The sequence below is a fragment of the Zootoca vivipara genome, chromosome 12, assembly GCF_963506605.1.
Source record: "Zootoca vivipara chromosome 12, rZooViv1.1, whole genome shotgun sequence".
In the NCBI taxonomy this organism is placed as follows: Eukaryota; Metazoa; Chordata; class Lepidosauria; order Squamata; family Lacertidae; genus Zootoca; species Zootoca vivipara.
Window position 1 is genome coordinate 6,789,209 of NC_083287.1, and position 12,232 is coordinate 6,801,440.

Genomic DNA, 12,232 nt, shown 5'->3' on the forward strand with positions numbered 1-12,232 from the left:
ATACAGAGAGATTCCAACGGCAGCAGCAGAAGGTTTTGTTTTTTGTTTTAAACGCAGCACATGCAAACAAAATAAAAATGGTACCAAACAGAAAGATGGTGCCAGGCAAATCTCCCCGAGGAGCCAATTCCAAAATTGGGGTGCAACAACAGAAAAGGCCCTTAGGGTGGCATTTCTGCCCTACAGATGCACATAGCTGCCAAGTCTCCCGTATTCCCCGGGAAACCCCCGTTTTTCCAGCTGTTCCCAGCCGAAAAAACAGATTTTTTTTTGTTTCCCCCCAGTTTATTCTGGTGCGGCGGCCATTTTGGAACTGGGCGGAGCATGCTCAGAAGCGACTTTTGATGCTGCTCTGCCCAGTTCCAAAATGTCTGCAGCATGACTTCTGGTGCGGCGGCCATTTTGGAACAGGGCAGAGCAGCATCAAAAGTCGCTTCTGAGCATGCTCCGCCCAGTTCCAAAATGGCAGCAGTGCTACTTCCGGTCTGCTACTTCCGGTCCAGTCCCTTATTTCTCAGGCAGGGACTTGGCAGGTATGCGGATGCATTATATGTAGATAGATCATAACTGGACATATCCACCCATTCAACCATGGACTTTAGCTAGAAAACTCTTGAATGCCTTGGGCAGTTCCACAGTCACACTCTCCCTGAGAGACTAAAATGGGGGGGGGCGCTTGATTTCACTTTAAAGTAAGTTTTGCCTTTCATTTGAACCTCCTGTTGTTACCAAGGCCCCGTCTGTTCTATATCCATACAAAACATATAAAAAGCCACCGACAGACTTCGATGCTGCCAAGCTGGCTGCAATAGGAACTCTGGGAGTCACACCAAGTTTGCTCCAAATGGGCTAACTCTGAGGAGGGGCACCGTAGTCTCATTGGCTGCTGTGGAATCACCTCATCGGCAGCTGGGATGAATCCAATGGCCAAGGTTAGGGCACTGGACTAAACAAGACTTAGGAATTCAGAGCAGTGGGAGACAGGACAGGAACTCCAATGTCTTTTATTGTCAGCTGAATGGAAGGTGCCACACAGACCCCCAGCAACAAGATGCTAAGCGCAAGCTAAGGTTTACTGCAACAGGAAATAGCATCCTTGGCAAAACAGCGCTATGGTTGGGTGATGTGTTCAAACCACGAGGGTTTCAAGCTGCCTAGAAGCTAGGAGCTGCAATTCCAGCTGTTTGTGTGTATATCTAGAAAGACACATTTACTCTGTGCAGAAAAAGGCTCTCTGCAGGTGTTTAATCCTCACATTTACATTCTGGCTCCGAAAAATGTTCATCTAGGATTTTGAGCTCTTTAGGCTTACACAAGGAATTAATTTGCACGAGCACAGTGAAATTCTTGACTTTGAAGAGCTGCTCTTATGCACACTATATTGCTTTTGAAATTCTCTGTTCCTAAAGTAGTATGCCATGCGACATCCGAAGCAGCTTTTCGAGACAAGTCTAAAGTTCATTTGGGCTCACGGAACATGCTACAAAGCTGTTTGTTTGTTTGTTTTGGATTCTAGCCAGGTTTCAGATTCCTTAACTCAAATTTAGCCTCACCCTTATAACAGTCTGTCTTTTGCAGTATCTATACTCAAAAAAGTTTATTAGCATAGTAAAAGAAATCCGCATGGTGCATATATGACATTAGGGCAGAGTGGCCGCATTATCTTTATCATCAACGGCACAGGTTGCATTTTTCCAGCACTAACAGAACCTCGCCAGATTCTGCTCTTATGTGATGCCTTGATATTTGAAGCATAAAAGGAAGGAAGGAAAGGAAAGAGAGCTGGCTGCAAGGAATTGGCAACCAGAACTTAAGCACAGCTCAGACATTAGTAGGCTACAAAGGCTGCTTTTCTGAAGCTGCCTATTGTTCCCAAAGAGCCATGGATTCATTACTAACCCAAATTTATTCAGAGTAGAGAAAAGGGTTAGATTGTAAATGAAGGCAATCCCCATTCCGTCCCAAACATTAACAAGCACTCCCCTCCCCTCTGCCTGCAAGGTGACAATAAGTCCTTCTGTATTTATTTATTCATTTAGTTATTTATCTGGAAGTTTAGGGCACAGCTAATAGGAAGCAGTTTGTGCACTTCTGTAGGCATTTGAGAGAGCGCACAGAAGATTTAAGCAGTTATTTCCTCTGCTGGAAGTAGGTTTCTACAGGATTGAAACCACACTGCCAGGCATCTCAGGACGCAGAGAACACTGCCACCTTGTGTTTAAACTGAGGTAATGCTCCAGCTTGTAGTACCAGTTTGATTTCACACTGAAGGAAGTGAGAAAAGCCATTTCTTCAGATACGGGCTCCCTGGTCTTCCACGAAAAATGGGATTCAGTAGACCAGGAAACCCTCCAGAGAAGCTCCAGGGCCTGCAGAGGCAGAAGCTAACTGGGGTCTCCCCATACAACCAGAAATGCAACATATTTTAGCTCCAAGAGGTTTTTAAATCCAATGACTAATCTTAAGTTTAGGGACGCGGGTGGCGCTGTGGTCTAAACCACCGAGCCTAGGGCTTGCCGATCAGAAGGTCAGCGGTTTGAATCCCCGCGATGGGGTGAGCTCCTGCTGTTGGTCCCTGCTCCTGCCAACCTAGCAGTTCAAAAGCACGTCAAAGTGCAAGTAGATAAATAGGTTCGCCAGAAACGGCTTAGTCATGCTGGCCACGACCCGGAAGCTGTCTGTGAGCAAATGCTTGCTCCCTCAGCTATAGTGTGAGATGAGCGCGCTGTTAGGTTTTTCCTTTAAGACTGATGTGGTCAATGGTGCTACACAGAGATGTGTGTTTGTAACCTTGATCTGAATATTAACACACCTTTTGATAATTTGAATAATTGAAGGTAGAGTTTGCTTACTGTAATGTGATTGGGTAATTGACTATTTTGAATTCTGTATTTAAGCTACCCAAATGATTCATGGGTGTGGTGGTGATGTAGTGTGAGATATAGAGGAATGGAGTAGAGGAGTGTGTTGTATATGATTGTAAATAAAAGCAAGCAAAGATACTGAAGACGACTTTGTTATTTCGTCGACCCTGCCGCTGTTGCCACTCGGTTGGTGCGTATTGCCCAACACGCGCAACCCCATAGTCGTTTACCTTTACCCCAAAGTTTTTGAGCTTTTTTAGGATTGAAGTTGTTGCAGTTTTTTTAGGATTTTACCCCAGGAATTAAACTGCCACAGGGGCCGGATTAAACCAACCAGAGGGCCGAATTAGGCCACCAAAATGAACTTGAACATGTGGTGAGGGTTTCTCTCCCACTCCAACCGCAAGCCCTGGTTCTAACATAATGCCAAGCCATGACTCATGGTTTGTGTGCTTCCAGCTCCAGGCAGGATGGAGGAAAGTGGAGCATGTTCAGCAGCATAAAGATGCACACTGCCTGTTCACTATAAGCTGGTGTGCACCATCCTAGCATAGGTTAGATCAGGCATCCCCAAACCTCGGCCCTCCAGATGTTTTGGACTGCAATTCCCATCTTCCCCGACCACTGGTCTTGTTAGCTGGGGATCATGGGAGTTGTAGGCCAAAACATCTGGAGGGCCACAGTTTGGGGATGCCCTGGGTTAGATCAATGAAATTTTCGGGTTAGTAGTGGGTAAAAAAAATACATCCAGTATTTTTTAAAAAACAACACCTGTCTCATCATTTCAGCCTGCTGCTAGACTCTGCTATTAAGAATGCACTTTTCAAGTTACCACCTTGCTATTACCATCTTTCTCTCAGTTGGAACCATTCTCAGAAATATTCATTTTCATTGGCTGGTAAAGTACAAATACATCCTAATAGTTTTGCTGAAACCATTTTTAATAACAAGTCTATGTTCCTGCTCCTATGGCATGTTGAAAAATGTATCCGAAACCAACATGTCATGAAACACACACTCAAACACAACCACAACAACGCCTGCATGCATTTCTTCCTAATCACGCGAGTGTTTGCAAGGCAAATCCGTTTGTAACTGATATCAAATTGAAAAGCGGAATGTTTGTTAGAGTGTGTTAAATAAATATGCAAAACCAAGTTTCATCTTGCTAAATGTTCATGAATATTTTGAAGAAGTCCAGGCAAAGTCAGCTCAGGTAAATGATTAGTTGTAAAGGCAGACAAAGTTTTACTTTTAAAAGCAACGGAAAAAGGGAAATGTCATAAATTCTATTATCCAAGGAAAAGATAATCCAGACTTGAGTATGTTACATCACAACATTGTTTATTATGTGACTTTTTACAATACAAACAAAAATACAGAAATGCAGTATATGAATACAGCTAAATGTAAAATTGTGACTTTTCTTTCAAGAGGCCATGATTCTCTTTTCTAGTAGAAGACAGACTGCACACAGGTAGAAACAGGTTGGTAGTTAACTCCACATTTTTTTCCTAGAAATGACCTATAAATGCATTTTCCTGCTACTTACCATAAAATGTAAAAAGGGAGTTAAAGGAAAGGTTTTATCAACTGGTTCCTACCATATGAAAGAAACTACATTCTATTTAGCAGGGCCAATATATGGAAAAATATCTAAATTATATGTTATTACAAAAATGAAGCAGTAATGAAATTATTCTGGCTAGAGTAGTTACTAAATGAGAATAGCATATATTTAAAGAATCCAAAAAAAAGTTTTTTAAAAAAAAGCTTTTAGGTGCCCCATAAGCCTATAAGTTTTGTTTTTCCATGTGTATTTTCAAACAACGGAAGTGTCAAAAATAGGGTCAACTGTTAGACTAAATTACATTATTATATATGCTGCACTGAATGGATTTTTTTTATAATAGAAGCATAGTTCGTATTATATTATGGCAATGTATCCTTATGGAAAACTTTCCCAAGTCCTTGTATACTGGAATATCCTGTAAACAAAAATCAAACCACCAGAACATGATTGTACAACAGTAAAATGTTATTTTGCAGTAAAATGACTTATTTTTTTTTCCTTTTTTCTTTTAAAGGGGTAACTTAGAGCTGGTTTGTTTTCCTAAGTATACAACACCCTAAATAAATCAAGGCATCTCAAGTGCCCTCAAAATTAACCAAAAAATAATAATATTTTTTTGTCATGCTGTTAAATCCAAAGATGTGGACACAACTGGTGCAAGATTGGTGAAACAGATCCAACACACACATGTCCAGGCTGGAATATTGGCAACTAATACATAACTGGTGGTCATAAGTATATTTAAAATATCTTCCCTTTCTTCTTGTTCTTTTCCAAAGTTCTGTAAAAGAAGAAAAGGAAAAATAATTATTCAGTTATATTTACATGTGATATTTTTGCTTGTTTAAGTGCAGCGCATTACTGTAATTACAGCATTCTTCAGAGAATTGAGCAAACAGAGGAGGGGTTCCCAAAATTTCTGTGGGCATTCACATAAAATTGCCATCAAGCAGGGGGGCTCAGCCAGTCACAAAATGACTGCCTTTGAAGGTGTATTGTTGAAAGTGAAGGGACCCAGGTGGCGCTGTGGGTTAAACCACAGAGTCTAGGGCTTGCTGATCAGAAGGTCGGCGGTTCGAATCCCTGCAACGGGGTGAGCTCCTGTTGCTCGGTCCCAGCTCCTGCCAACCTAGCAGTTCGAAAGCACATCAAAGTGCAAGTAGATAAATAGGGACCGCTCCGGCGGGAAGGTAAACGGCGTTTCCGTGCACTGCTCTGGTTCGCCAGAAGCAGCTTTGTCATGCTGGCCACATGACCCGGAAGCTGTCTGCGGACAAACGCCGGCTCCCTCGGCCTATAGAGCAAGATGAGCACAGCAACCCCAGTCGGACACGACTGGACCTGATGGTCAGGGGCCCCTTTACCTTTATATTGAAAGTGGCCCTCACTCATTTACATTGTGTTTGTGTGTTTCTGGGTGCTGAAGGGGAGAAAACACGCAAACAAAACACGGACCTGCAGACCCCAGAGAAAAGGAAAAGGGCACAGTCCCTAAGTGAATATGAAACAAAAAGAAGAGGGGGTAAGAAAGCAAAGGCCCTCAAAGAAGAGGGAACTGAGCGCCAACTGACCCAGAGAGGAGCAAAGGGGAGGAATACACAAACCATTCCTTTCCTCTCTCCAACTGGTTGCCTGTCCTCAATCCACCCCCACTTCCACCAATTAGGTTCATTTTCTTCTCCTTTTCCTTTCCTCACATTTTTTCTCCCTCCTGGTCACTCTTGTCTTCTATTGGGAGGGCAGCAATCTTAGCCTGGAAAACTAGTGGAAAGAGGACGTAGGAAGGAGCAACACTTCTCCCTCTTCTCTCCAAACTCTCCATCTTTTCCAGGCTGAGATATACATCTGCGAAGTATGTTTACCATGGATATTTTCCAGGATAACTGTACATGTGGAGCAGTTCATAGCAAGGACAGATATAATACGTCACATGCATATAAGATGGCATTTTACCAAAATGAGCAGAGATAGCGTAGTTAAATCTGAAGTGGGAGCTTCCTGTGATAGCACAGAGCCAGATGGTGGTGGTGAAGCAAAAAAATGAGCTGGTGGGAGTGGTTTAGGAAGTACTGCTATAAGCAGGGTTGTCAGTCCTAAGGAAGGAATTGCGAGAAGTGGTTCGACAACAGAGGAGTGGCAATTCCAGGCAGACTGGACAGAACGAAAAGTGGCATGGAAATGGGAATGGGCCGAGGGGGATTTTCCCCTCCAACCATAGTTCTAGTTACAGGTAGGTAGCCGTGTTGGTCTGAGTCGAAGCAAAATAAAAAATTCTTTCAGTAGCACCTTAAAGACCAACTAAGTTTTTATTTTGGTATGAGCTTTCGTGTGCATGCACACTTCTTCAGATACACTTGAAACAGAAGTGTCAGACCCTTATATATATACAGAGGGTGGTGGGGGTGGGTGGGAATGGGTGATGGGCTGATGGGAGTGGTAAACCTGTAGATAGCTGTTAATTACTGCTGATGACTGCAATTAGTCCTGGGGGGAAAAAGCAAGGGCTGAGGCGCTAAAGAAAGCTTGATCATGCATAATGAGATAAGAATCCGATGTCTTTATTCATCCCAGGTGGCTCCATGGTTTTAAGCCATGTTTGGCCTGTTTGTCTATATTGGACAAACAGGCCAAACAGGGTTTGGCCTGTTTGTCCAATATAGAGAGCTGAAGGGCACTGTTGGCTCTCTATATTGGACAAACAGGCCAAACCCTACGCCAAAGGATAAATGGACATAAATCTGACATCAGGAACCATAAGACAGAGAAACCAGTAGGAGAACACTTCAATCTCCCAGGACATTCTATACAAGATCTCAAAGCAGCAGTTATATTACAGAGAAATTTCAAGAACAGACTGGAAAGAGAAGTTGCTGAATTGGAACTCATTACCAAGCTTAAAACTATGGAGCCACCTGGGATGAATAAAGACATCGGATTCTTATCTCATTATGCATGATCAAGCTTTATTTAGCGCCTCAGCCCTTGCTTCCCCCCCCCAGGACTAATTGCAGTCATCAGCAGTCGTTAACAGCCATCTACAGGTTTACCACTCCCATCAGCCCATCACCCATTCCCACCCACCACCCTCTGTGTATATATATACACTTGACACTTCTGTTTCAAGTGTATCTGAAGAAGTGTGCATGCACACGAAAGCTCATACCAAAATAAAAACTTAGTTGGTCTTTAAGGTGCTACTGAAATATTTTTTTATTATTCTCCTTCAACCAAGCAGCTTAAACATTTCTAAGGGGCTGCTTCTGGTGATATTGATATGGCCAATATGATGCCCTGTTTCAGGAGCCCTTAGAAACAACATAGGATGTGGGGGTTGGCTGAGAGGAAAAAGGCAAAATGGTGAAAATAGCCTCATTTTCTACTGACTGGAGCCTCTGCTATATCCATGTGTCTTCCGTCAGCAGAGGGATACCACTGGGATGCAACCCACAGGACTAAACACAGGTAAGCCATTACTTGGATGTGTTATCTCTGCAGGGGTTGTGCAGGGAGAGGGTATCAACTCCTGCGATGGGGGAAACTGGTAGGACCTAAAATCAGAACACTTTCAGAAAGGACTGCAGTTACGACTCCAACGCACCTCGAAGAATTCTGTTGTTCCAAAATACGTTGCTGAGCTTCCCAGTTTGCCTTTTCATCCTCGAACTGGCGGCGTTTTTCCTCTAATTCCTTGTGCTGTGCCTCCAAGTTCTTTTTCATCTGCTCATGACGCCGCTGGAGCTAAGGAACAAGAATGCAAAAGATGGTAAAGTTTCTCATCTGCGTTCAAGGGGTCCGTCAGAAAATGACAAAGAGATCAGTAATGTTGTAAGTAAAAAACAGACAATAAATGAGCACATTGGATTGGACCCAGACCACATTACGTGCACTTAATCACCACTGAACTCAATGGAACGTGAGCAATGACTAACATTTCAACTTTGATTTCAGGAGGACCCAAATGCAACTGACAATCTGGATCCAGCCCCGTATTTATTTTATTTTTAACAGGCATTTTAATGTTAAATGCTATTATTCTCACCCCTTCTCCTTTGTGATCTAGTTTGACTTTTAAAGCAAGTTTCCCCCTACTGAATAATTTCCCTACCTATCCAAACAGGAAGAAAAAGCTGCTGTGGTGTGTAAGACCAAGCGTCAAACCATGGCTGAACTCTACACTATGTACTGGCTGTTACTTTTCAATATGATATTACAATAGATCTTAATTTAGGATTTTTTTTAAAATCCCAGCTTAAGCAATCACAACAATCCTGCATTCTTGAAAGTTATGGATCTGAATTTCTCTTGGCTTCACAGAAGATCACTATTTGATACATAACATGAGTTAAAAAGGTACATTCAGCTCAAGTCATATCAGTGTAAAAATAAAATAAAAATATTGCCAAATGGTAAAATCACGGCCAAGAACTCCACAATGTGAAAAGTCATGGGACATGATGTGCATTTACAGTTGTTGGGCACACAAGAATAGGGATTTATCGATCACCCACATATATATTCCACTTGAGCTCATCTGATTTCCCCGGGAATCCACTTACAGCTGATTTTCTATTGACTCACAGTGCTAAATAAATATTGTCCTGTAATAAATATTCTAATGTTTGCTTTATCCAGTACATACTGCCACAGTAATATGTACCTCTGCTTCAGAGTCCTTCAGTTTCTGAACTTTTTCTTTGACCTTCATCTCAAAGACTTGCTCCATTTCCATTTCCATTTTCTTCATCTTCGCCACATGTTCTCTCCGCTCTTCTTCCATTTGCGCCAGAGGGCTCCTGCCATAAATGAAACAGGTGCTTGGTTATTCAATTTTCATTTGGAAATACAAGTTCCGTGAAGAGCCAATAGATACACACAGAGACAGGAAGCAAGCTACTTTTGGAAAGTGAAGTAGTGCCAACGAATAAATGAGAGTGATCAAGTGCTTCCTCGTCACATTTGTTTCAAGTTTACAAATTATTGTGAACATCTAGTCTAACAAAGAGGATGAAACCATGTGGCTGGGGTCTGTGCTTCACCTGCAATGGTACAATTTCTTAGAAATAGCACTTTGTGAAGAAGGAAAAAACCACACAGAGGTAGTGAGATTTAACACCACTGATCAGGTGCACATGCAATGGACAACCTTGGACAACAATATATTTCAAGTAGGAATAACTCGAGTATGTTATGTTGAAACAGGGCTACATCCAGAAATGTTCCTTTATGGGGCTCCAGAATTTCTGCTGGGCTGTATTTTAATACACATGCATTACAGGTAAAGGTAAAGGGACCCCTGACAATTAGGTCCAGTCGTGACCGACTGGGGTTGCGGCGCTCATCTCGCGTTATTGGCCGAGGGAGCCGGCGTACAGCTTCCAGGTTGTGGCCAGCATGACAAAGCAGCTTCTGGTGAACCAGAGCAGCACACGGAAACGCCACTTAAAAAGAACTTTGTAATTTATATGCATGGCACACAACACTGAAAACCCATGGTGCATTTACTTTTTGTGTTTGTGAACACATACTTTGTGGCTTAGAGTCATTTAGAAGCCTACACAGAGCGGCAGAAAATCCTCAGAACTGGGAGGGCAGCCTGAACCATGTTCTTTACTATATATATATATATAGTTAGCTGTTTTCATACCAGCTAACCATATAACTTTTTGCATGGCTTGAATTTCGCACTGCATAAATGCTTCTTTGGAATGCTCACTATTTTCCTGGAACCACACTCATTGTCTGGCTGCGGATTTTAAAATTCTCTTCTATAAAGAGAGCCAGGACAAGGCTATCCGCACACACCAGTTGCCCAATTTCCAATGCAAATTTCAAATTGGTCAGGAGAGGCTCCCTGGCTTGGAAGGAGCATTGGGATAGGATATAAAAGTGTGTGTGTGTGTGGTGTACATGCGCGCAGGTAGAAAGGAAGGAGAGAGGACAAAAGGGCAGAGCAGTGGCCCCGGGTGCCTTTCTTCTCGTCTGCTTCTTCTTTCCTTTCAATCACAGCCTCACTTCTAACTGCTGCATTCCTGTTTGCATCATGCATGATGGGACCACCAGGAGCAGCTGATGGCACCGCGGTTGGGGGCAGGCTGGGTTGGGAAATGAGAATGTCCTGGGCAGACTGCAAAGCTGAGGTGCACCTGAAAGGGGTTCGAGGCCTACTGGTGGTTCCAGGCATGCAGTTTGCAAAACACGGATTCACAGTCCTAAACAATCCTATCCACATGGCAGCAACGTAACTCTGACCAAGCTATAACTGTGCGGGCTACAATAAAAGCAGCAGCAAATCACCTACATTCAGAAGCCACAAGAAAGTGAGCCAAGCCACAAGTCACAGGTCATATCGCACAAGATATGCCTTATATGATGAAGGAATTACATATGTAGAATATTTTTTCTTTTTAGAAAATACATATCCATTTTAGAGACGGGGTTTATAACACCATAGCCCGCCCTAGTGCCAGTCAGCTCTCCTCAGTGCCCGAGGCCTATCCTGTGCACTTGTTCTCCACACTTAGTGCCATAACATAGGGATCTGTTGGTCTTCCCTCACTTCTTTCCTGAATACATTATTCAAAAAGATTCCCCTCCTTCCATTCCCCCACTATATTCCCCTTATTCCCCTTTCCCAACACTCTCATGCCTCTTAAAATTATTTTCCCTTGCCCCTTGCACAGAGTTCAGTGGGGCTCACACTGGTCCTGAGTAGACTTCAGCCCTAAAGGATTTAACAGTGATCAAGAGATCGTTACATACTTATATAGCATTTTTATTTTACAATTTGCCTTTGAGAATCATTTCACATTAAAAGGTTCCATCTTGAAAACTACTTGGGATTTGTTAATGGGTCATTTAGAGCTAATGGAATTAGTCCACTCCAAACTTTTGGAAAATATCTTCTTCTTTTTTTGCTCATTTTGTTCTTTTCTAAGGACTCGTCTAAGGACTTGACTCTCAAAGGGGAATTGTGCCAGTGGAGGACTTTATGGTCTGCTGCATTGTGAGAGGACGGCTTTAAGGGGACCATCACAAAGAAGTAAAAAGTCGTGATGAGAGAGCACATGATTCTTGTTGATTTGAACACAGATGGACAATTCTTTGGCTCCAGGCTCATGGTAAAATAAATTACTCTATGAGGTATTTTGAAAGGGTTTCCAAACACTTCGTTCTGATGTTGTAGAAGCAGTACATTATGTGCGGATGGGCTGAAGTGTACTTAGGCCTTTCGAGGACCTTCTCATAGCTCTAATTGTATGTTTAATAAACAAATCTGTGGCATGTTACTGACCCATATTCAACACATTTCATTTCTTACTCTTGCTAATGAATCCACTCCAAGTTCCAATCAGAACATGCTATGATCTAGTCACATCTATTACCTGAGGAGGAAAAGGGTGATGTGCCCACCAGGCCAAGTGCACCAAATACACGTTTATCATTACTAGGCAGGACATTCATGCAACATGAAATGTGGGGGCAAACTGTGTAAGTGGACAAGTAGCAAACAACATAATCAAATCCAGCCTTCACTCAACCACCTAGAATTATATATGAATGAGATTACAGCGGAACCCTAGACAGTATGATTCCATTTAAACAGCTAAGGCGTGACAGGGGGGATTCATCCCTTGTAGCTAAAGGATGCCTGGTTTGGCATTTCTTCAGCCATACTGAGACAGCTCTTCTTTTTGCTGCGGATGTCGCAATAGGAAGCACCGGTTTCTCAGTAATTCCACATCAGCCTGGATGCTAAGAAACCGATGGGGAATGTCTTCTTGAGCAATTTTGTAGT

At 42.7% G+C, this 12,232-nt stretch overlaps 1 protein-coding gene across 1 annotated transcript in view; it reads right to left on the minus strand.

Annotated features, from left to right (window-relative positions):
• Nucleotides 1-4,187: 4,187 nt before the first annotated feature.
• The window catches only part of SEPTIN7 (septin 7), a gene marked incomplete at its 5' end in the record, with an annotated part of 40,468 nt that continues 32,423 nt past the window's right edge, over nucleotides 4,188-12,232 (minus strand). Inside the window, 3 exons of the mRNA XM_035128885.2 lie at nucleotides 4,188-5,218; nucleotides 8,036-8,175; nucleotides 9,095-9,230. Coding sequence (XP_034984776.2) covers nucleotides 5,179-5,218; nucleotides 8,036-8,175; nucleotides 9,095-9,230 — 316 coding nt within the window. The remainder of the gene's footprint in view (nucleotides 5,219-8,035; nucleotides 8,176-9,094; nucleotides 9,231-12,232) is intronic.